Source organism: Parasteatoda tepidariorum, chromosome 7, assembly GCF_982258835.1.
Source record: "Parasteatoda tepidariorum strain Cologne lab strain chromosome 7, Ptep-v5.0, whole genome shotgun sequence".
Taxonomy (NCBI): Eukaryota; Metazoa; Arthropoda; class Arachnida; order Araneae; family Theridiidae; genus Parasteatoda; species Parasteatoda tepidariorum.
Genome location: NC_141761.1, coordinates 74,606,499 through 74,634,061, shown reverse-complemented (window position 1 = coordinate 74,634,061; position 27,563 = coordinate 74,606,499). Strand labels below are relative to the sequence as shown.

The 27,563-nt window shown below is 29.8% G+C and overlaps 1 protein-coding gene across 1 annotated transcript in view; it reads right to left on the bottom strand.

Moving 5' to 3' along the window:
* Positions 1 to 27,563, bottom strand: part of LOC107453725 (lachesin) — a 282,317-nt gene that overhangs the window by 127,312 nt on the left and 127,442 nt on the right. The window contains exon 3 of the mRNA XM_071183280.2: positions 15,715 to 15,762. Within this exon, the coding sequence (XP_071039381.2) occupies positions 15,715 to 15,762 (48 nt within the window). The remainder of the gene's footprint in view (positions 1 to 15,714; positions 15,763 to 27,563) is intronic.

Sequence of the window (27,563 nt, the reverse complement as noted above, 5' to 3'; positions counted from 1 at the left end):
GAATCTCTCTACGCTTATTCTTTAACAAAGACATTTTATGAAAACGAAAGACATTTAATTCTTTTATTAATACAAAAGTATTTAATTTTTGTATTATATATATATATATATATATATATATATATATATATATATATATATATATATATATATATATATATATATATATATATATATATATATATATATATATATATATATATATATATATATATATATATATAGTAATTTCAACCATATGAAATGCAATGAAAATCTGAAACAAAAAAATAAACAAAAATAAAAACGAGCAACTCCTTGGTTTAAATTTTTCTGAATGATTTTTAATTTGTTCTTTATCACATAAAATTTCTCTCAGGACTTTTAGATATTTTTAATATAAATTAAAATCGATTTAATAATCTAGCACCATGTAATAAAGGTAATAAATACACAAGTGGGCGACCCTTGTGCTAAAATACAAACTAAGGTAAACAACGTTAAAAAGCACAAAACTATTATTAAATGCAGACAGCTGTTTCGGATGCTCAAAGGGCAACCTTCATCAGTGCAACAGTGCTTCATCAGTGTTGCACTGATGAAGGTTGCCCTTTGAGCATCCGAAACAGCTGTCTGCATTTAATAATAATTTTGTGCTCTTTAGAGTTGTTTACCTTAGTTTGAATAAAGGTAATGTTAATGTTTTTACCATACTTACATTTATTTAGAAAGCTCTGAAGATGAGCTTTTTCGATTGGTTTATTTCTATTTCACTTTTTCTTCCAATTTTTCTAGATCTTTTATTATAGTTTGATTATAGTTTTTTGATATTCAATTAATAAATTCGAAGTTTCTATGAATTATTTTTAATTTTTAAAGCGCAATCCAATTATTAAACTTATTCTAGCTAGCATTTTATAAGGCTTCTATTGTAATACACATAAGGAGAGAGAAAAAAATAATTATGGTTAAAAACAACCAGAATAAGGGTAAATTTACTGTGCTTCTCACTATGGGAACACCAAAAACCACCTGTTTGGTTACTACATGTTAGGTTATAATCGAGAAATTATATTAGAATAATAAATAATTAAGAGTCATCTTAACTCCTACAAACTAAGGCAAACAACGTTAAAGAACACTAAAATATAGAGAGTCTTATATAGGAGTCTTGTGCTCTTTAATGTTGTTTGCCTTAGTTTGTATTTTAGCACAAAGGTCGCGAACTTGTGTATTTATCTTAACTCCTATCAACAATTTCAATCAACTGCCATTTTAAATGAACCGTACTAGCGTAAACATATTATTACCATTCTTTTTAGTAAGAGGCAAAGACATCGAAAGGTTGAAATTACCAAACAAATGGTCGAATGATTGACAGGTCTGGAGATCATTTTGGTAATTTAGCGTGATACTTTAGAACAAGGCATAAAAACCATTTATTTGGTTACATTTACTTTTGAGACCCTATTTTTTTATAAAACGAAGCTATAACTTGAGAAGCAGAATTTTCGGTAAACAGTAACATCAGCAAACGATAAACTACAATAAGAACCTTATGCTTTGGCTTAGCTTTTTAGAATTATGCATTTCTTGCACTGGAAATATGTTTACCATTCAAGTATCACGATTTTGCTAGAACTTTCTTCTCCGAGTACTTATCATTTGACTTTAACATTTAACTATGCACTTACAATATTTCAGTGATTTTCTTTTTCATTTTTTTAATAATAATAATGAGCTAGTTTTCTCCGCTTTCCTATTGACTTTTTGTCTGCAGTACTTGGTGATCCAAAAAGCCTGCCATAACTTTTGCCTACATTTAGAATTAGTTCCAATTCGTTAGTAATTAAAGGCCTTTGATAACGTAGAATGGGCAAACACAATTTTTCCAGACGCTATATCGTAATAAATTTGTTGTTATCTGCTATCTTCAAAACATGATACAAAATTGTAACATATATATTTTCCTTTATTTGGATATTTCAATTTAAAATTAATAAATAATTAATTTAAGAAATAGTCTTACATTATTTCATTGTTCTGTATTTAAATTAGCATCGCTTTATTCCGTAGACGAACATTTAAAATTTTTTAAAGAGAATAAAAATTTTGTTTAACTATGCATTCATATCAATGTTTCCGGTCTAAATTAATGTTATTTTTTCAGGTAATTTAAATTTAAATGTATAATAATAATTGAGAAGTACTTTCTTCTTATTTTAAAAGACAATTTTTTTTTCTGTTTGTATTTGGAAAAGAAATGTTAATACAAAGTTGTTCAGCAAAGAAAAATATGTCAAATTGTAAATAGAAAATGCTATTAAATTGTGGGGAAAAAATAAAGAAGAAAAAAATAGAAAAATTCGAAAAGATAAATAAATAAAATAAAACTATCATGAGAGGGATTTTTTTTCAGGGGTAAAAGTTTGAGGCATTTTAATTAAATATTTAAGAAAAGGGATTCTTTATCATTATTTATTTAAAGTCAGCAAAGCATGCCAAAAGGGCAAAACGAACTTTTTTTTAAGTTTTTTTACTTTTCACCCCAGTGTTTTTTTTTAATAACTCCAACAGTTTTTTTTTTTTTTTTTTTTTTTTTTTAACAAACAAATATAACTTTATTGAGAACTAAAACACATAAATACAAAGAATATATATTCGTCGTCAAGAGGAAAATCCTGTCCAGGCGACAAAGAAAAGTAATACAATAAATTTAAAATAGAAATTTAAAAAAAAAAAAAAATATATATATATACAATCATGAAATATTTTGCTCATCATAAGACGTCATATATTGTTGAACACTGTAATAATAGAAAACAAAAAAAAAATGCATGAAACTATATATATAAAAAAATAAATAAATAAATAAAAAAAATAACAAAGGTAACATAAGAAATTCATTTGGATTGGCACAAGACTGGTATAAAAAATCAAATGCTTCCTTTAAAGTGAAAAATAGAGATCTAAATCGTCAATGTTCATCACAAATTGAAATAAAGCACGCTTAAAAGAAGAATATATTTTGATGTTTTGCAACTGAAATGGTAATTTATTATATAATTTAGGTGCTAAGTAAAAAAACTGTTTTCGTGAAATTTCTTTTGTAAAGAAGGGAATCTCATACATTTCAGTTGGTCTCCTTTCAGACACATTAGTTTTTAATTTGCATATTAATTTATTGTTGTGTAAATAGAGTAAAATACGAAAAAATACATTATGGCGAAATGGTAATAGGTTAATTCTTGTATATATATTGGTAGTAGTTACACTTGAATTATTTATATTTAGAGAATTAATAATCTTGAAGCATTTATTCTGAACTGAGATTAAGGGAAGTAAATTAGTTTTATATTCACCGCCATATATTATCGCACCATAATTAATTAAAGAATAAAACCAGGAGTAATAGAGTGCTTTCACAAAATTAAAATGAATTTTATTCTTAAGGTGATAAAATTTAACTAAAACGAAACGCAATTTTTTAACTAAATTGTTAATATGTGTTTTCCATTTTAAATTAGAATCGATATATAGTCCTAAATATTTGATATTGTTTACAGATTGTAGAATATAGCATTGACAATTTTCATTAGTACTTTTGCAGGAGAGAGAGTGAAATTTTAAATTTAAGTTAAATTCTGATTTTCTTAAACTGAAATAAATATATTTAGTTTTATTTAGATTTAAATTTAAGTCATTTATTGTAAACCATTTTGAAATTATGCGTAAATCAGATTGAATTTGAAAAATTAGTTGATTTAAATCAGTGCAAGAATACAAAATTACGGAATCATCAGCATACGTTATTATCTTACCAAAAAGTTTGAGTTGACAAAAGTCATTGATGAATATAATAAACAATAAGGGTCCTAGAATAGATCCTTGAGGAACACCACGGTTTGAAAAAATATAATTACTAAAATTACTTCGGATTTTAACTCTATGTTCTCTGTTTGAAAGATATGAAACAAACCAATTTAACATAATTCCTCTGAAACCAGCAAATTCTAATTTTTTAATTAAAAGATTGTGATTAACATTATCGAAAGCTTTTGATATATCAAGAAATATAGCTACTGTTGTCTTATTTTCGGCAATACTATTATAAATAAATTTTGAGAATTCCAAAAGAGCTTTTTCTGTACTTTTGCCTTTAATAAATCCATGTTGATTAACAGAGAAAAAATTTGTATGTTTTAAATAATTGTACATTTTATCAGCTAGAGCTTTTTCAATGATTTTGGAAAAAACAGGTAATATTGAAATTGGTCTATAGTTTGATAGGCAGTTTTTATCGCCGGTTTTAAAAATAGGAGTTATGGTTGCTCTTTTTAAAGAAGTTGGAAATATGGATGACTTGATTGAAGTATTGATGAAATTAGTTATAAAATTTATATTATTGAGAGCAAATAGTTTAATTAATTTTACATTAATACCGTCATAGTCAAAGGAGTTTTTATTAGAAAGAGAATTTATTAAGTGAAGTACTTCACAATCATTCAATTCTAGGAAAACAAACGAGGTTAAACTTGGTGAAATATATATTTGCAAACTGTCTAAATTTGGGTTTGAGGTATTGTAGGCATTTGCAAATGATTTATTGAATTGATCAGAAGATTCATAGTCGTTTAAAATATCAGGTAAAGTAAGTGATTTGCTCTGATTACCAATAATACCATTTACAAGATCCCATTTTTGTTTATTTGAATCACAATTTAAAAATTTGAATTTGAAATATTCTGATTTTGCTGTTTTAATTAAGTTCTTAAGCTCAGAAACTATAGTGTTATATGCTGTTTTGTAAATAATATCCCATGGATATTTTCTAGTTTTTTTGAATAGTTTTTCCTTTCTTCGAATTAAAATCAAGATATTATTAGTCATCCAGTTATTTTTGGCTTTTTTGTTTGATTTATGCTTATATTTAAAATTATTTTTTAAATTATTGAGTTTGAAAACAAAACTTCGATATTGTTGATCAAGAGAATCTTGAGGATTGTAATTAAATTTGTAATTTGACAGATAATTATTGAGCTTATTATAGTTGATTGAAATTTTATTTTCAACTTCCTTAATTTTATTTACCTCATCGTAATGAACACTGCAAAAGGTTGGATAGTGATCGCTTATGTCATTTATGAATATTCCGGATTTGATTGAAAATTTATTTGTTTTTACGAAGACATGATCAATGCAAGTTGATGAGGAATTTACTCTAGTTGGTTTGTCTATGTAATTTTGAAATCCAAATTGGCATAATAAATTAATATATTCATGAGTAATAAAATCATCACTTAGAATATCAATATTTATATCACCCATCAGTATTATATTAGGATATTTAAGCTTAGAGATTATTACTTTAAGTTCAGTATTAAAAAAATCAACAGTAAAATCATGAGATCTATATAAAGATAGAAATAATAAATCTAAAGATTTGCAATAAAGTAATATAGATTCTGCGGAAACAAAATGTATAGCTAACTCTGAAATATCAAGACATTTTTTAATAAAAACACAAACACCTCCAGAGCGATTATTATTTCTGCAATTAAAGAATGAATTATAACCATCTATTGAGTAAAAATTAGTTTCATTTTGGTAAATCCAAATTTCCGACATAATTATGACACTTATATTTTCAATCATGCTAGAAATATGTGAAATAAAATTATCAAAGTTGGCTCTTAAACTTCTAATATTTATATGTAAAATATTAATGTTTAACTTACAGGTTGAGGTAATAAAAAACTTTAAATCGTCCAAATTTTCAATTTTTAGGCAGTCCGGCACAGATAAAAATGTTTCTTCAGTTGGATGGAGTATTAAGGTCTTGAGATGATTTCACACGTATTATTTTGGACGATTCATCTTTTCTCAGGAATATTTTACCATCACGAACCCAACAAAACTTGAATCCCTTTTCAGATTTAGCCTTACGTGAAAGATAAAATAGATGCTTCAGTTCGGGAGTCAAATGTTCATTGAAGTAAACAGGCATTTCAGTGAATCTGGAGTTGACTTCGCAGGTTGAAAGTTTACGATTTCTCAGTTTCTTTAAGAGCTCATCACGTACAGATTTGGATTTAACTTGAACGATGATGGGTTTAGGTTTATCTTTATTAAAGCTGGGGACTCTGTGAGCGGTGATCAGATTTTCGGATATATTAGTATTCGCAACATTATCAATCTGGGATATTACTTGTTGTATGTCTTCATTTTCACATTCGGGTAAGTTACTTATTTCAAAGTTGGATCTTCGGGAATATTGCTTGAGTTCAATAACTGCTTCTTTTAGTTCATTCAGTTCCTTCTTTATTTCTGCGCTTTCTCTAGTTAGCTGATCATTTTTTGCTTGTAAAGTTTTGTTTACGTTCTGTAGCTCTGTGATAGAATTTTTCAAGTCTTGAATTACTTCACTGTTGAATTGAATTGAACGGGTTAAGTCATTGAATTTGTTAGTTATTAACTCTTTTAGGTCTTTATTTTGCTGTAAGATATCCTCGAGAATGTCTGGGCTAGTTGCACTTTTTATTTTCGTTGGATTTTCCTGTGATTTTGAACATTGTGCGCAGGTCCACTTTTGTTTTTTATCAACAGTAAGTCTTCTAAAAGCTCTTTCAGCGAAACCACCACATTGAAAATGAAAAACAGAATTGCATTCACCTTTGCATGTTAATCCATCTGAGTCTTCCAGAATTGGTTCGGCACATGCTTTACACAAAATTTTTGACGAAGACATTGTTTGAAGCAATATTTATGTATAGAAAGCTTGCTTACTAAAACATTAAATTGATATTTTCAAATTTTTATAATTATAAGTGAAATTAGACTTAAAACAATGGGTAAAATCAAAATATTCAAGGAGCGAGAAAAAGCGTATGCAACAGAAGCTACCAGCTGTTGCCAAAAAAAACGACTTACAACGTTTTACAACTGTAGTCCAATTATATTCTAATCACGCCGACCACAACTGATTTTTGCAGGTTGCCCTGAAGGGTCGAAGTGAAAAAGGGTAAAAAATTAAATTTCCTTAAATTGTTAAAATGAAGCACAAAAATAAAAAAAGAAAACTCAAGCTGCCCTGATATTTTCTCTTTTTGATACCTTTGTTACTGAGTAACAATAATCATTAAAAAGCCACATGGAACTTTTTTTTTTCCTTTAAGGGATTTTTTTCCCCTACAATTGTTGGATTCGTAGCTCAGCAAATTCTTAAAAGGCCTTTCCCTAATGAGGGGAGAGACTTGCGTTTTCATGGGCCTTTCGGATCTCCCCCCTTTTTTTCACCGCGAGTCTAAGCCCGAGAGCTTGAAACCGGGAAAAGGGTCTTTATCAGCGAAGAACACTCATAGCTTATTGACAGCTTCTAATGGGACTTATCGAACGGAGGGGGATAGATAACTTTTCCAAAGGCCGCCGCTCATAGTGATGCAAAAACCTCTTTCCCGCAAATTTAAAAGGCAAAAGTTTTCTTCAGCTAAGAATTTAGAATTCAATTTGTAGAGATTTTGCTCGAATGATGTATTTCTTTTTTTGGTTTTTATATATTTAAACTTTAAATAAAAGTTGTTGTTCTTTATTATTATCTAGGTGAGACATACTAACATAATGTTAATATTTATTAGTATGACTTTTTTCAATTTATTTTTGCTTTAGCAATAATTAATAGTTTAAAGTCATTTTGGCTCAATGGTTCAAGTTAATCTATGCCATTGTACAGGGAAGTGTGTCATTAGGTGCAGCTTGAAACTCCCCCAGTTTCAGTGCAATGGGTACTAGCTTTTCTGTGAAGTTATGATGATTTGTTCGTAATGCTTTAAACATCGCCATAATCGTGGTGTTGATCACGGAATTGTACATGATTGAATTGTAAATTGGAGCATGAGTTTAGCCACTAAGCTGTTTTCTTAAGGATCAGGGTTTTATTCTTTCGGTGATGACTTTAAGCACACCCATTAGCTTCAGATCGAATGCTACTAGCAAGTCTGGTAAGATAAGTCAGCCGTTGTTTACTGTTGACCATATTGCCATGATGGTGTCGAAAATACCTATACGGTGGTATATTAAACCTCGTTGGAACAGGGGTTAAGCTGCTAAACTGTTTTTGTAAAGTGTCATGGTTTTATCCTTCCAGTGACAGCTTAAAGCCCCCCCCCCCCATCAGCTTCAGATCGAAGAATATCAGCCAGTCAGGAAAATTAAAGTAGGCGTAGTTTACTGTTGTCTGCCTTGTCACCATGATACCACCGTGATCTCGAAACTGCGGTTTGACCCGTTTGCATACAACTGGCTGCGGAAATAATTATTTTTCTTCAAATTAATGTAACACTAATTGTAAGATACCTTCTGCTATTTCCTGGTAAAATTTGGTATAAAACTCTGTTGTGCGATTTTTGTTTTAAAATTGTAATTCGTAATTTAAAAAAATACTTCTAAGCCGAAAACTATTATCCCCTACTAAACCATACCACTTTGGTTCTTTTGCTGTAATGACAGTTTTGTATCGAGTTTTATCTGCTTTAAATAATAAATTTTCAAGTTTGCAATTTCTCTTGATATTATTAAATAATAATAAATTATTGCATATATGTTCTAGCATCAAAACTGTCATTTTGTTAACTCATAAATTGTTTACGGTACATACTAAGAAAAATTGGTACAGTAATAATATCGATAACAATGAATTTAATATTGTAAAAATTTCTTGCAACATTAAAAAAAAAGTAAAAAAGATTCAAGTTGAAACTTGATAACGTGTAACCAAATAAATTTGGGAAATACTTAATTTGTTCGAGAGCATGATTAAATTTATTAAAAATACAGCTAATTTGTCTGATATTAAGGATAAACACGATACGAAATTTCACACGATGAGCTTTCTGTAGCTCACTATCAAGAAAATAAACTTTACGAACTAATTATTTTATAAACAAATAGTTTTATCAACTTTACAACTAGCTGAACATCCATTTTACGTACACGAAAAAAAAGTTTATATGCATTCGATAAATTCGTATTTTTCAACACTACAAAATGAACTAAAAATTTGAAAGACGCAAACCCATACAGTTGAAGTAATTTAAATAATTCATTTTTTTTATTTATCTCTATCTTCTTCACTTCCCAAGAGCTTTATGTTATTAGATGAAACAAAGCACGCATTTAGAAGCTCTTTCAATCAAAATAGAGATTTACCATATTCAGTATTATTAAGCTTTATACTTAAGATAGTCAAAATTCTATACAATCAACTAAATATTTTCTGTAACTATTCATTTGTTAGGCCATGAAAATATAATATCACTGTACTTTTATATAATACTAGCAAATTTAGTATGGTTGAGAATTCTACATTAATTAATCTTTTTTGGGTGGCATGAAAACTTCATACTACAGTATCTTTAGAAGCTAATTTGGTATCTTACAAACAGTATCGTTAACTATCAATATCATATGCACCAATAACAGTTTGGTGATCTTTTACGAACTTCCAAAATGTTTAATATATTTTCCCTTTACTTTTGAATTTTCGTACATAACATATTTTTTTACAACTATCATTATCACTGCACCTATATATAATACGTATATTAGGAAATTTAGTATGGATGAGAATTTTAAATTAATTAATCTTTTTTGGGTGACATAAAAACGTCATACTACAGTATCTATTGTAGCTACCTTGATCTTACAAACAGTATCGTTAACGATCAATATCATATACACCAATAACAGTTTGGTGATCTCTCACGAACTTTTGAAACGTTTAATATCTTTTTTCCTTTACTTTTGAATTTCAGTACAAAACATATTTTTTTTTGCCACTATCCATTTGGAAGGCCATAAAAATCTAATATCACTGTACCTATATATAATACATATGTTAGCAAATTTAGTATGGAGGAGAATTCTACATTAATCAATCTTTTTTTTTTGGGGGGGGGCACAAAAACGTCATACTACAGTATCTAGAGCAGCTATCTTGGTATCTTACAAACAGTATCTACAGTAGCTATCTTAGTATCTTACAAATAGTATCTACAGTAGCTATCTTGGTATCTTACAAACAGTATCGTTAACAATCAATATCATATGCACCAATAACAGTTTGGTGATCTTTTACGAACTCTCGAAACGTTTAGTATATTTTCTCCTTTACTTTTGAATTTTAGTACATAACATACTTAGTACATAACATATGTAAACAAAATAAGCGTGTTTTTTTTCCAGATATCTTTAGAAACACTGAATCGGTGACGTAGCCCTCAATTTCTATCCATGTTCATCCCTGAACTTACCTGCAATAATGAATTAAAAAATTCATTGTTAAAGAACGAGCAATAAACTTTGGTTTTGATTAAACAGAGCTGTCAGCTTGAAAATATCACTGGTAGTTATTATTTAACGTATAAAAAAATTTAATCAGGTATACTCTACACTTCAAATTATAACAAAGGCTAATGCTAAACCAAATGGAAAAATTCAGTTCTCAAACATCACAACCGAACGATCTGACAGAAATGTTTGAACAATTTTAACTAATTACAATAATTTAGCAACTAAAATTGACCCTTACAGTCATTATCCACATTTTAAGACAATCGCTTATAAGTTTCTGAGTTGTAAAAAATATACACACGGGCCTACTCTCAATGTTGCTATTATAGGCTAGCTAAATACTCTTCGTACGGTGTTAAAAAGTAAATAATTATTAACCTGTATTGATCAACACTAAGAAGTAATACTCAAAACTATAAGAAACCAGTTTTATTTATTAATATTTATCGGTTTACCTAGTGGGCTTATTGTTACAAACTTAAGCAAACATGTTTTTAGGATTCCTTCACATAAAATATATAATTTGTATTTATATTCATTCGACTTGGTGCTATTTCAGGAGGTCAACCCATTCTAGTTAAAAGTTACCACAATCAAGAAGATTTCTACGGTACTTAACCCTGTCGGGATGTATAAAAACGTATTACCAGAGTACCGACAGTAAGTATTACCAGGTAAATTATAAAACAGCACCAATTACCATTCAATCAGTAGTACCTATTATTAGGGTTCTCTAGCATCCCTCCTAAACAAAAGAATTGGTTGTAAAATTCCTTAGCTTACATAGTAAGAAACTAAATTCCTCACAGTTACAAATTAATATTTTCTATTAAAGAGATTCTCTAACCGAAATAATTTTTTTAAATAATTGGAGAGGTAAGGGGGTGAGTTTTTGAATATGCATTCAAAACTTTCACTTTCAGAGTTTCAGTTTTTTGAGAACACTAGTCAGCTTGATCCATATTAGATCGATATGCATCATTGGCAATAAATAAATTGGCGTTAAAATTAGTAGTAGAAAAAATTCACCAAAATATTCATCTTTAAAAATTGCATGAATTTAATGACCAATTTTATTCAAGCTGCAAAATCATGTTCTTAATCTCGATAAACATTTATTCCAAAGTAAGTAAAACTTAATAAAACTAATTTATATACAGTTAAACTTGAAGTTTGAAAAAAAAGAGCTTTTAATTCATATTCTGATTTTCGTAAATTTTGAGTAATATAATCTTATAATATACTTATTAACATCATTATACATCGAAGAGCCATTACATTATGATCACCCTCCATCTATAACAATGGGCTCGCCCAGGTTTTCATGGTTTCTCGCCCAGGAACAATGTTTTCATGGGGCACATTAGGGCCCATAATCCTCATAGAACAATCCCTGACGTCTGTAAGCTACTTGAACATAGTTGCAGACCAGGTTCACCCATTCATGGCAACAGTTTTTCCTGCGGGGGATGGTGTTTAACAGGATAATGCACCATGTCATAAGGGTCGAATCGTAATGGATTGGTTGGAGGACCATTCCAGGGACTTCAAGTTAATGTCTTGTTTCCAAGTCATGTCTTGGCCCCCAAATTCACCCGACCTTAATTCCATAGAGCATTTATGGTCCTACTTGGAAAACCAAATTCGTGCTGCCACTCTACCCCCTTGCAATATGAGGGAATTGCAGGACCAGATGGTGAGCGCTTTTTGACAGATACCTCAGACAACCCATCAGCACCTTGTGGAATCAATTTCACGGCGGGTGCTAGCAGTTTTGAGGGCTAAAGGTGGTCCTACATGTTATTAGCAGGGTGGTCATAATGTAATGGCTCTTCGGTGTATATTATGTATTTATTAACAATCGATTCCGAGGAGGTTAGTTTTGTGATAAAAGTATTAACAAAACTTATGAAATGTTTCCTTTACGTATTTTCTTTTAAAAAAATCTCCAAATGGAAAAGTATTGAAAAATTTTTTATCTCAGAAATTGAACATTATTTTATCACAATACAATCGGTGTGATTATTGGAATTCAGAAAAATTTAAGAGCTCTTTAAGAACATTTAATATATAGTCAAGTAGTATGAAGCGCGGAAAGTGTCTTTCTTGAACTTTAAATTAATCCTCAGACTTTATTTAATCTTTAAAAAAAAATAATTCCATTAAAACATATATTTAATTTCATTAGATTCGCTTTCAACTAGATCAACAGACCAAATCGAATGGTATGTTAAATTCATATAATTGTCAAAGTGATATACTTTAATACTTTTTTATACAGTGCTTTTTTTTCTGGGTTCATTTTGGTGCTTTTTCGTCCTGTGTTCGTTTTTTCGTTCATCATTTGCTACGTCGTGACGTTAAAATCTTATGTCAACATCGAAGGGTAACACAACAATGAAGAAGACCTTAGATTTGAAGGATTAAACTAAAGTATACTTTTTAGAAAGTAAAAAAGGAATAAATGAAGTATTTTCAGTATGCATGAATTTTATGTGATTTTTTTTATCCTGAATTATGTATTACTACCTATGTTATGTGATTTAAATCTCCTTATTTCTTTAGCAAATGCCATCCATGCTCATAAATGCTCAATGTAACAATAAATAACTCAAGTGAAATATTAATGGTTGGTAAAGTATATCCAAAAAACGGTATGCAGAGTAGACAAATGATTTCCACATCTTGAATCATATTTCAATTCTCTTAGAAATACTTTGGATACCAAGATATCCGTAACTTTTTAAAATTCGTTTTTATCAGTGTTATTTGTACACGCATCATATTTTTTTTTATCAAACAACAGTGTTTCAAAACTGTTTCTTCCTCTTTTGCTTTCATTTCTACGAACAACATTTTAAAAATTATTCACTTACTGACTGAAAAAAAGATTCTTTTCACTTTTATCCTTAAAAACACTTCCCGTAAGATAAATATAAAAAAAAATAGTTTTCAACTAACCGAAACATCAATCATCTTCTCAGATCATCTTCTCAGAAGAAATAGTTAACAATCCAAGAGCAAGAGAAAAAATCGAAAAAAGGAGAGAAGGAAAAATAGTTTCAGAAATAAATATTAGACTCAGCCAACCACGGGGATGTCTTGAAAAAGTTAAAAGATCGAAAATGGTGACTCTTAGGGAACGAAGTCACTTCAAAACTGAGACCTTGAAAGTTGGACCCCATACTTAGCTCCCAAGAATCAATACCAAAAGAGATTCCAGCATATGGGAAAGGGGAAGTTAAATGATTCCTCTTTTCCCACTCTTTTTCGAACGCCAAACATCAACTTTTCCGAAGAGAGAATTTTTCTAGTTTTTTTCCCTTTTAGGAGCACCTGTAAGTAGCTGTCATTCAAAAGAAAAGAAAGAGAAAGGATAGAGAAAATATTAAACACTAAAAAACAATTGTGCATTTTCTCAAAACAAATTCGAAATAAAGAAAGCATGGTATTCGATATAAGTTGTTTTATGAATTCATCTTACAGAATCGCGTAAATAAAATCTGTATGTATTATGTAATGCATTTATTTGCATAAAATATACTTAATTTAACATTTTAATTTATAAGCGGGGTTTAACAGCCGACATAATTTTGGGTTTATGGCTATCAATGTTCCAACTCCGTAGCCTTGTAAATTTAGAACCCAACCCAGAAGCCTAGGGAACTCCTAGCTAGATCAAGCATTGGGACATATAAGCCTTCCTAGAGGACAGTTTAATTAAACTTACACGAAATTGTGTTACACGGAGGAGAAAACCACTAAAACCTCCCATGGTTAGCCCGACAGTTAAGAGACTCCAACATCTCTGCCACTGAGATTATATTACGTCAGCACTGCTGTCACTGTGAGCCGGGAGCAGAAATCCTATCAACCAGCCTCCACTGGAATTCAAACCTAGGTTGCATCATTCGAAGAGCCATTGCAGCTCAATATACTTAATTTTATTTTATAACTATAGTTTAACAGCCGACCCAATTTTGATTTAACCACTACCATGTTCAACTGCATAGTCTCGTAAATTTGAACCCATTCCAGAAGACAAGGGAACTCCAGAAAAAAAGTGTTAGGAGAAAGTTGCCTTCCCGGATGATTCTTTGATGGAACTAAACCGTATTTGCGTTTACATGGTGAGGAAAACCACGAAAAGCTTCCACAATTGGCTTGACGACAAGGGGATTTCCTATGACAGGTCTACCTATGATGATATTTTACGTCAGCACTATGGTCGATGTGAGGTAGGTGAGGAATTCATGTCAACCAGAGAATCGAACCCAAGTCACCTCATTTGGAGGCGAGTGCTCTATCCCCTGAGCTACTACGACTCCAATATACTTAATTGGAAGTAGCGTCACAACTGCGATGTCGACAACAAGTTATTTTTCAAGACATGCATAGATAAATGATAACGACAAATTCTGATTCTTGTAGCAGCTAACAAGAGAAAACGTGTTCCCACACGTTTTGTGTAAATGAACAAAATGAACTGAAATGAATAAATAAACCGTTACAAGGATTGCATCGTTAAAGTATGGGAGAACATGGGACAGTTGATCAATTTTAAATTTTTATATTTTTAATATTTAAAATGCTTCACATAACACAAAAATGCTGGAAAAAATAAGTTAAATGGTTGTCTTTAGTTAAATATTGGCATATACGTTTTTGTTAAGTTAGGAAATTGGTTCAAAGATTGATTTAATTAGGAAATTACATTAAGCCTCAAAGATGAGACCAATACATAAAAATGTTCTCTAATAACTTTTAAATTTACTTTTTCTTTCCACATCGGAAATAAGAGACCATGCAAGACCTTTTAACTTTGTTCTAAGTTATAGCTAGAAAAATGGAAAAACGATTCTAGAAAGTAATTTAGGGTAATAATACGTGATTTAATTAGGAAATTACATTAAGCCTCAGATGAAACCAATGCATAAAAATGTCCTCAAATAACTCTTAATCTTTCCAAATGGTAAATAAGAGACCATGCAAAACATTTCAACTCTGTTTTAGTGTAATAGAATGTTCTATAAAAATTACTAGAAAAACGATTCTGGATTCTTAATTAGGAAAATAGCGAGTGATTTAATTATGAAATTATACTGGTCTTCAGAGATGAAACCGATACATCATCGTTAGTAATTCTAAATGGTATACTACCTATAAAACTGCACATTCATTAATCATACGGATTCTGAATGTTAAGAAAAGAAACATTGGTACAAAATCAAATGTGAAGTAAAGACATATTTATATAGCTTAAAAAAAAGAAAACTAAGAAGATATGGATTATTTCTAAATGAAATTAAATGTAGTAATCAATCATCTTTCCGGATGGCTGTACTCATTTTTATATATATTCAAAATGACATTGATATATTAGCTTACTTCTAAGCTCACTTCCTGCCTCTTCTTCATCTTCTGCTGAAACTTCATCTGAAATTAAATAAAATCTTGTTACTCTAAAGAGAGCATAAAATATCTAATTGATTTTTTTCCAGTTTTGGCTATGATTAAGTAACAAATATGTATATCATGCAGTTACAGATTTCATTGAATCCAAAAGGAAATTAAATGTTTATTATGTATGCTTAAAGAATTTATTTTCAAATTATCGCGATAAGAGAGTTTAAATTTAGACACATGTCAATTTTTCTTCTGCAATTACACAAGAAACGAAAAAACATGTTTTCTCCTGTAGATTTTTGAATGCTGTTCGCGCTTTATATCATTTCGTTGTAGTTGTAGTAGTTTATAGTGCACAATGGGCTATTGGCGACTGTCTGGGAAACATCCCTGAGGATGATCCGAAGACATGCCATCACAATTTTGATCCTCTGCAGAGGGGATGGCACCCCCGCTTCGGTAGCCCAACGACCTGCATGCGAAGTCGAACTCTTTACGGTAGGACAGTTTAACGAGGACCAATACCGCATACCCTCGGTCCCTACGCAGACTGATCCGAGTGGTCACCCACCCGCACACTGACCGTAGCCAGTGGTGCTTGACTTTGGTGATCTGCTGGGAACCGTGTCTTAACGATCAGTCCACTGCGGGACTTATATCTTTTGGAGAAACATAGTAGTTTTAAAATTGTATCCGAAAAGAGAAGAAATATGCAATATAGAATATTTTTTCAAATATTTTAAGGGAATTTTTTCATAAGTATATAAAGAAAAAATATATCTATTAACTTGATTTTGAAAGAAAATAGTAGAAGGGGGTGTTTTTAGAGAAGTTATGTCCATGAATGCCATGTCTCAATGCTTCAAATTATCTGCCTTGGAGAGAAACCTGTTGGGTTGTTATTTTTGTGCAAGAGAGGGATAGTGGGTTCGAGTTCTCAGTGAGCGTGGTCATTTGTTAGCTGAAGGCTCTGACCAATCTTTGTCCGTGGGGTTTTTATTGATGCTTACCAGATGGCTTTGTCGATTATTGTCGTCAAGGCTCTCGTCTTATCAGGTGCTCTGTTTTTGAGTTTAGTTCTCTTTGTAGGCTTCTCTTACACATCCAGTGAAGAGTAGTTGAAGTATCAAGGAATGGAAGGCCTGAGTTCGATTTAAAATGATCTAATTTGGAATAATACCTACTGATGCTGGTTTGATCTCGAGTACTTGAGTAGGAAAATGGGATTGATACCAAAGATTTATTTTAACTTAAGTACCCCTGAAAAAATTTAGATTCTGTCCATATCAGTTTCTAAATTTGATACCCGTATTGGATAGATTTTTACTCTCAGAATAGTAGAAGTCAATGAATGTTCTTTGCGTAGTCTTTGTTTTATTTCAGTCCAAAACCAAACTTAAATGGGTTGTTGCGGATATTTGTTTGGAATTATATTATAGTCTCTGAAATTTACTGGTTATTGTGAAGATGCAAATGCTAAGTCATAAGCCACAAAACAATAAACCACTCCCATCTAAGTAAAGGGAGGGGACTAGCAAAACACTTTCGGTTGATTATGTTTTAACAATGCTTTTTTATAGAGTTAAAACATATTATATTTTACACACATAAATTTTATGGTTTTCATTTTGTTGTCAGCTAGTTTCGTTCTCTGATAGATTTGCTTCCACCAACGAATTTGGAAAGTTTGTAGAAGGCCTTATTTCTATTACACATTGAAAAACACAAGAGTTGCAGACTAGACTTCAATTTATTAGTTTAGGAGCAATCGCTAACAAGGTACACGTTATCATGCACCTTCTACATTGAGAAAAAAATTATATCCAAAACTACTCAAATGTGGTAAAACACACTGCTTGTTTGGCTGCATAAGAACACCAAAAAGCACGGTTATCTTTACAGAAGCTCTTTGGTAATCATTTTGGTAAAATTGACAATAAAATATCGTTTTGTAATATGTCATAAAATTGAGTTAATGTGGTGAAATTTGGTACATTCATCATGGTATCTTAGAGCATGGTATAAATAATATTTATTCAGTTAAACTTACTTTTCAGTTCTGAATTTATTACTAAATGTGTGGTAATAAGTACTATAATTTTTAAAATCAAAATTTCGGGTTAACCGTTACCATATTAACGGATAAATTACCAAATGAATGGTTAAAATTCCATATATTTTGGATTTTAATACCAGAATTACGGGTTCTTTTACCAGAAGTGACATTACCGTATAGTGCTGTAATTTTACAAAATTTTTTAATTCTCTCCTTTAACATTGCGTTAAGTGTCCTCTTAGTTTATTTTAGTTGTTGAAAAAGAGAGAAATTACCATTTAACTGAAAATAAATTATGCAAAATACTGTGATTTAAAATAATAAATATTTACCCTATGATTCATTGTATTGATTTTGTAATCCATTGATAAAATTTTCATTTGATGATAAAAATCTGCAAGACTTTTAGTCCAATTATAATCTATTTTCATAAATTTTCCTGATTTAATTATGTTCCGATGAAGTATTTTTTTTCTCAAAAATTCACATCTTTATGTAACTTTCGCTCTCTGAAAGATATAATTCGTAAATATTTTGTTACATATTTAAATGTAAAATTTACTAGGATATAACAATTATTTTTATTTTACTGTAAAGTTTCGTTCCTCAAACACTTAAAGGTCAAAAACCCTTTGAATAAGACCTATATTTTAACTTCTGGAAATAGCAAAATTAATCAATGAAGTGTTATTAAAAATACAATTTTAAGTAAGCATCAATATTTACTTTGTTTTAAATTTTAAACATTCAACAAACGTAATGCGGTTTAATACGGAAACAGTGCTTAATTTTGAACAAACACACTCTCTTCTTTCTTGTAAAGCTTTATATAATTATTGTTTTTCTTTGGCTAAAAACAAAACGTTACATCTTTTAATGTTAAAATTATATTTCAAAAATTGAATAATACAATTCGTACAAAAGTTAATACGTATGCATTTTTTTATTCATCGATAAATGAATTATCTTGTTTTAAAGAAACGAAAACTGGAGTGAATTTTATGAAGCCTGAAATAAGGGAGAACTGGTTTCAATACATTCGAATTTGATTGAATTTTCATGCAAAATATTGTTGTAATCAAAGATTGAAATTTATTCGATTATCAAATTACATAGTATAGATAATATACATATTTAGTTGAAGATCAAAATTGAAACAGTTTGATTGGAGTTGGATGTGGAAGAATACGTTTTATTTTTCTGAAATGATTTTCTGAAAACTCAGTTAAAAGTAAAAAAGAAATAAAAAATACATTTTATGAGTATTCTGCTAAGGATTAAAAAATTTCTTATATCTCTTACTTCGTAAATTTTTTTTCTTGCAAAGTAATTTATGTTTATTTTCATTATTTGTTAGCCAAATTTATATGTCTTGCAAAGTACATTTCAAGTCTGAATTTTTATCATCAAAGATAAGAATATCTTAGAATATTGGAATACATTCTTTAAATATTGATCCATATATTCCATAATACTTCAAATTTTATACTAAAGAATATTATAAGTTTCTTGGTTGATAAATCTTGAATGTTGAGTTTTAAACAATAGAAAAGCACTTGTTTAATTTTAAGATATCGATCTTCTCATGGCGTTTAATTTCCCATTCATATTTTCTTAAAAATATTTTTTGAGTAGTAGACTTCCTAACATTTGTTAGTAAGTATATTTTTTCATTATTACCAGAAATATCATTCTTCTTCTTGGCGCTACAGCCATGAGCAGGCCAGGGCCATTCCACTGAGTTTCCTACAGTGGAGTTTGTTATATGCTTGTTTTTTTTCCTCGGAGAGAAAAAAAATCTGTTAAAATTAAAATATTGTATGGTAATTACATTTCTGGTAAGCAACATTAATGGAAATTTTGGTTAATAAAACCGAAATATGTGTTATTTAAACGATCTATTTGGTAATTTTTCCATTTATTTGATAACTGATTACCGGAAATTCTGCTTTTCAACATTATAGTTCTTATTACGAAACATAGTAGAAAATACAAAAATAAGAAATAAATTTATCCGAATAAATAGTTTTCATGCCATGCTCTAAGGTATTATGGTAAAATTACCACATTTGCCAAATTTTATCACATATTATAAAACCAAATTTTATAGTTAATTTTACTAAAATCATTACTAAAGTGTTCTGTAAAAATTCCCGAGCATTTTGGTATTCCCTTTGAACCAGAAGCATGCTAAATGTTACCATATTACCAATAATATTGTGGTGTTTTCACTGGGAATTAATATTGTGGTGTAAACACTGGGATTTAATATTGTGGTGTCAATTGGGAATCTCTTGACCTGCTGGGCACCCCTGTTCAGCAGGTCAGAAAATTTGCTGATTAGCCTTCTCAGCTATGTTATAGTATGCACTCAGCTGCATGGAACTAAAAAGCTTCATAAGGTGTACCCAGTTTGCTGGATTAGAATTCTGATTGTTAAACTGTATATGGTAAAAATAATTAATAAGCGTTTTTTCGCACACTTAATAGTTTGAATATCATCTTTTTATGATTATTTGACTAGTTTGGTTGAAAACGGTAAAATATCAATTAAATAAATCGCTATTTAACCATTTTACCGTTAAATTTCTAACAAATAAATTATACTTATATCTTCTGGGTTGGTGAAGATAACATGTATTACAATATCAACGTTAATGTAGAATTAACTTAAATTATTTTTTCCAAAAAAATGTTTCTTTGTATTTATTATTATGTATTTTATCAAAAATTTAACTCTTGATAATTTAAATATAAATTAAATTGCTCCCTGTTTAAAATAATGGATAGACATGAAATGCAACAACAGGTGACTAATTATTTTCCTCATTTTGAAGTGTTAAATAAATTTTAAGTAGTTTTAAATAATAATAAACAGTGTATAAATAATTGTAAGCAAAAGTAAAGCATTATTAACTGTGAAAAATTAGCTTTAATTGCCCCAAAAGTTTATATTTAAAGAAATATTTTTGTTTTAGTTTCCAATTTCTATACAATTTAAAAACTGTCGCTGTAAAACAGTGCTAACCTAAAATTAGTACATGTATATTTCATTTCTAAAAAAATTAAAAATAACGCATAAAGTGAGCAAAAAGAACAATTTTCTGTAATTTATCTCAGATTTATTTTTTTAGAGAAAGCTTTATTTTAAACTTCAAAATAAAATATCATATGACTGCATTAATAGATTAAAATTCAAGTCCCCCAGTTATTAAATTTAATATTTGCTTATAATATTGTTCGTTTTTTCAAATAAAACTAAAAACATTCATCGCTTTGTTGTCTGCGATTTTAACATATTATTTTTATAAAACTCGATGATTATTTTTAAAAATTTATTTCTTATAATTAAAAAAACGGCTCAGCATCCATTTTTATTTCCATTTGTTGCTAGAAATAAACAAAAGGCACTTTTTAATATAAATATTAGCCTCGAAAAATTCGTGTGTATAAAATTTCAGTTCGATTAGTGAGAGAGACTTTTCAGAAGTATTCATTTATGAAAGGAATCATTTTACTTCGCTAAATACTTAAAAAAAATATCATTGTTTGTTACTATTATGTGAATTTTTCAGCGTAAAAACAATACCTAAATGAAAAAAACGCTAAAAATTATTTGAGTTTTTTAAAACAAAGTTATTTAATATTTCTTTTATGAGTTGAAACAGAAAACAAATCAGAAGACATGCACGACTGTTGGATTTATTATAAATATTTTTTGTGCTATGCATTTAATTATGATTATAAAGATTACACTTCTGTTCAAAGAATTCTTTGTATAATTTTAAATTTAATTAATATTTGTATTTTAATTGTAGCTTTTTTTAAGTACAATTTTTATTCCCCCAAATCACGTACATGACTTTTCTCTTTAATGCGATTTTTTATCATTTTATTTAGTAAATAAAATATATGAAGATGAAAGATAACAGAACTTTAAAAGAGGTATATTTAATTTCATTAATACAAAAGTTCGTATAGACTTGAAATTTTTAAACTTACATAATGAATATATTTTAAACTTAGAATTTCGATTATATATTCAACTCTAACCGAAGAAACAACTTAACGTCATATCTATCTTTATTGCCCCTTCGTTGATAAAATAGATTAAGCATTTTGAAGCTTTTAAGTTAAGTTTACGTCTCAAATCACATTGTATTTTAAACAACAATAAATTTAACCATGTTAAAAATAACTAAGTATAAAGTATAACTTACGTCAATAAACTTCTTTTATTTAAAAAAAATACTTGATAATTAAACTGCATTTCAGGAAATCTGAATTAAAGAGTATTGTAATTAAACGCCTAAGTTCATCGATTACTGGTTATTAACTTCCTAATTAAGTACATGTATATTATAGCTGTAAATAACAGTGTAACTGACTGTATACTTAATTTCAAAATATGCGTAAGTTTTAATACATTCCTAAAATTAAAAATAATGAAACTTAGTACCTGGTTACTCCAACTAATGTCTGTAAATTTGTATAAACTTGAGATACTTAAATTCGATAAGTAAATAGATTTTAAACTTAAAATTCCGATTATGTTCAACATTAACAGAAGAAATAACTTAACGTCGTCATTGTAGTTCCGTCGTTGATAAAATAGATTAAACATTTAGAAGCTTTTGAGTTGAGTTTATGCCTCAAATCACATTGTATTATCCCAGCTGTAGAAGAAAACATCTCACAGTTTAAGATATGAATCCCCACTGCATTTAATCTAAATAGAATGCTCTTATGGAATGCCTCTCAGCTACCGCTGCTCGTTTTGTAATAATTAATGCTTGGCATGTCTGGAGCAGTTGGGAAGCTTCTCACGAGATCTCTTTCCCGAGGAATAAACCGAGAACATGATTATTTGAGATATATTAATAGCCTCGAGGTCTCAGAGCAACCTAAATTTCTCCCTTCTTTGCTTAGAATATTTTCACACGTTTGAACTCTGACCGCATGCTTATTATGTAAAGAGTTTTCAATATCACGCAAATCTCAACACTAGATCTCTTTCACGCATTTCTAAGTCATTCATGGGGAACGCGATTTGATTAATAGGTGTGGAGAGATATTCTTTGAGACAAAGCGTCTTATGGAGGAAAAAGAAAATTATTTTTCTCTCTCTCTCTATATATATACATATATATATATATATATATATATATATATATATATATATATATATATATATATATATATATATATATATATATATATATATATATATATATATATATATATATTCTATATATATATATACATATATATATATATATATATATATTCTATATATATATATACATATATATATGTATATATATATATATATATATATATGTTCAAAATGAAGAATAAAACAAAGAAAAATTTTATTATGACCACCCCTTAAGTACGCTGTTGGGCCACCTTTTGCGCGTATTACTGCCTTAATTCGCCTGGGCATGGATTCGATGAGATGTTGGTAGGTAGTAGAAGGTATGCCCATTCCTGCAAATTTGATGGTACTGGATCCATCTGTCTGAGCACCCGTTCAATTTCATCCCACTAATTCTCAATTGGATTGAGATCTGGGGATTGTGCTGGCCAATGAAGCTAGTTAAATTCTCCGTCATACTCTTCGATCCATCTGAGGACAATGCCAGCTTTATGACAAGGAGCGTTGTCCTGCTGGAAGTATCCATCCCCGCCAGAGTACACCATTGACATAAACGGATGTACTTGATCTGCGATGATACTTAAATACCCTTGGGCATTAAGGCGTTGTGGTACAGGAATTAAAGGACCCATGCAATACCAAGAGAACATTCCCCATACCATAACGTTGCCACCACCAGCTTGAAGTGTAGTGGCAATGCAGTTGGGGTCCATGCTTTCGTGATGTTTTCTCCATATTCTCATCCTGCCACCTGCGCGATGCATTTGGAATCGTGATTCGTCGGACCACATGACCCTCTTTCAGTCATCTACTGTCTAATGTTTGTGCTTCTTTGCAAATTGGAGACGTCTGCGCTTATTTAAAGCAGACAGTAGAGGCTTACGAACAGATCGTCTACTTCCATACCCTATACGACGCAATGTGCGTCGAACAGTCCGTTCACAGTTGCTCCTTGATAAACATCACTTGCAATTTGTCGCACTGATGCTCTCCTGTTGTGCTGCGCAACCTTGCCAGTCTTCTCGCTGATCGAGCATTCAGTACCATGTGACGACCACAAGTCTGACATTGAGACCCGGTTTTTTGCTTGATTGTCCATTTTTTGTACACATTAACAACTGCTGCTCTAGAACACTTCACAAGTGCAGCCGTTTTGCTGATACTCGTTCCGACACATCTCGCAACCACAATCATTCCACGTTGAAATTCAGTTAAATCACTTTTCTTACCCATATCTGAGCAAGCAACACAGTATAACTGATGACTCACTTGTCCAGCATTCCCGTGTTATAGTTAGCTTGCCCTCTAGCGGCAGCGCTGTGACGCAATAACTCATTTGCATAGAACTCGGAGGTGGTCATAATAATTTGGCCACTCAGTGTATATATATATATATATATATATATATATATATATATATATATATATATATATATATATATATATATATATATATATATATATAAAGAGAGAGAGAGAGAGAGAGAGAGAGAGAGAGAGAGATTGTGTATATATGTTGTCTTCAGTTTCAATTTTCAAAATGCACATTTTTACTTTTTTCAAATAATTACTTAATAATTCAAATCAAAATAATTAATAAATAATTCAAAACATATAAATATTTTCTTTTTGTTCTGGGAATATTCTTTTTAATTCAGAAATTCGTAATTTCAAATTAGAATGAAATGCGAGGAAAATCAAAATTTTAATTTTGAAAAGTTTTCGTCCGTAAATTTTTATTTAACTAGATTTTATCTAAACTTAAACTTCTAAACAATCGCTTTAGTAAGCATTTTTAGTAAGCAATAATCATTTTTGGTAAGCATTTAAAATTTTAAGTTTTATTTATTATACAGGCATAAATTTTAGTTTTAAATTTATACGTGGTTTCAATTTTAACAATGCACACTTCTGCTTTTAAAAAGTAAATACTTGGCAAATAATTTCAAATATATAAATGTTATTTTTTTTTGTTGTACTTATGGATGTTTTATTATTCTTTGGTAATTCGTATTTTTAAACTGGTTGTTTCAAAAACAATGTTTTAAAAGATTGGTTAATGTTTAGCAAGTGAAAAGCAATGTTTAAATATTTCGAAAAGAGTAAATATATCTGGGATGTTAGCTTGATAAACGAGTAATATGCACTGGTCTCCAAAAGTAAAGCATGCTTTTATTTCGGCCATGTGGGTAAAATTAAGCTTAGTCTTTGGATTCGAGTGTACTAAATCATATCTATCGTATACAATCGCATGTAATTCAAAAATATTATGCCTGGAAATATATTCATAAATTTCAATTCTAGTAAACACAATTTAGATTAATAAATAAAATGTTTTATTAGAACAATTAATGGGTAACTAAAAACTGTTACTTTTCTTATTATTTAGATACCATTTGTTTGTTTTAAAAGCATTCCTTTTAAAAATTATCATTATGATCCCCGTTATAACCCAATTTTTCGAAAGCATGCCTTTTCCATATATCAATGAATATTTCTGATGAAAACTGGTTAAACTTGCAGGTCTTAAACTGGTGGACGTAGTAATGGATAGTAAATTTAACAAACATTCTTTCCAGCTGTTCCTTTACCCAAATTTTCCAACAGACAACATGATTTTAAAACTGAATATAATTTGAAATTCCCATCTATGTAATTATCAACGTGTTGCAGTCAAAATTTTTGTTCTATTTAGTATCCACATGGAGTCAGAAGAGACGGTAAATGTATCCTATTCTCCTAGTTTTTAGCGTACTTTTTTAATCCGCAAAAAAGTCATGTTTTTATCTTTTATATTAAAATTTCTGTCTTAAAAAAGCATATAAATTTTCGTCATTACTCCCGAAAGCTGATGGGATTTATTTTTGATAATTGAAAGATGTCAATTAAAAAGAATGAAATGTTTGAAATATAAATTCTATGAAATATATTCTATGAATCTTTCGATCAAAGTTTTTTAAGGTTTCCTTGCTTTATTTTTTTTTCTTTTGATCACTGTATCTTAGTGACACTCACTTGTGCAGTGACACTCACTTGTGCAGTGACACTCACTTGTGCCTACTTTTATTCCCCTAACTTGAAAATATTAAACTGGCCTTTTAGTGATTGAAAATTTAATCTTTCGTTTAAAGGTTATTAAGGTTTCTCTGCTTTATTTTTTTCTTTTGATCACTGTATCTTAGTGACAGTCACTTGTGCTCTCACTAACAGTGACACTCACTTGTGCCTACTTTTATCCCACTAACTTGAAAATGTTAAACTGGCCTCTTAGTGATTGAAAATTGAATCCTTTGATTAAAGGTTATTAAGGTACCTCTGCTTTATTTTTTTTCTTTTGATCACTGAATCTTAGTGACAGTCACTTGTGCACTTACTAGCAGTGACACTCACTTGCCTACTTCTGTATAGTTTTCGAAATGGAAAACATAGAAAATGTTTTAATTTAAATAAAGATGGAATTGATTTTTTAACCAAATTTTTCAACAGACAACATGATATTAAAATTATATTTCAGTTGAAATTTCCATCTGCCCTAAGCTATTATCAAAGCGTTGCAGTCGAAATTACTGTTCTATTTAGTATCCACATAGAGTCTGAAAACACGATGAATTCATCCTATTCTCGTAGTTTTTTGCCGTACTTTTTTATCAGTAAAGAGTGCAGTTTCTACCTTTGATATTAAAATTTTAGTCATGGAAAATGATACAAATTTTCGCCATTTCTCCCAAAAACTTATGAGATTTAAATTTTGATAATTGAAAAATGTTAATGAAAAATTAAATGTTTGAGATACAAAGTCAATGAAATTTTCACTAGTTCAAATTATTGTCAATATTTTTTGGGGCAGTGTCTTTGTTCCCCTATCTTGAAAATGTTAAAATGGCGTTTTTGTGATGTGATTAAAAATGAAATCCTTCGGTAAAGGCTTTTTTTTCCAATGACCACCTGTGTTAACATCCGTCAATTCAGGCATTTACAGGGCGATTTTGGAGGCCTCTCTTTCAGGGGCACCATATTAGGTGTGCCAACAACGCTCCCACAGTGAGGACAGATAGTACGGAGAAGGAGAGAATATCCATGCCTTGCCCGGGATTCGAACCCAGAACCTTTTAGAGGCAAGGACAGTTCCCTGTCCCTTACACAGGCTGGTCGGCCTCTATTACAGGTTATTAAGGTAATTGTTTTGCTTCGTTTTGTCTCTTGACACTCACTCACTTGTGACTACTTCTGTATAGTTTTCGAAATTGAAAACATAGAAAATGTTTTAATTTAAATAAATATGGGGTATTTTTAAGGAAAATTCCTCAAATAAATGCCTTTGCTTAAATTAATGTAATGGTTAATTAAATTGCTTTTTATTCAAAATTGTACGGCTGTTAAATTTTAGGCTGACGCGATTTATTAAAGGATGAAAAAAGGTTTAGGTTCGGCTATAAATTGATAAATAATGTGTTGCTGAACTTTTTTGTGATAAATAATGTGTTGCTGAACTTTTTTGTGATAAATAATGTGTTGCTGAACTTTTTTGTGATAAATACCTAAAAATTTCCCTTTTTTAATTGTTTGATTATTTGTAAAAATAACAATATAATTTGTTACCTCAAATAAACGGATCTA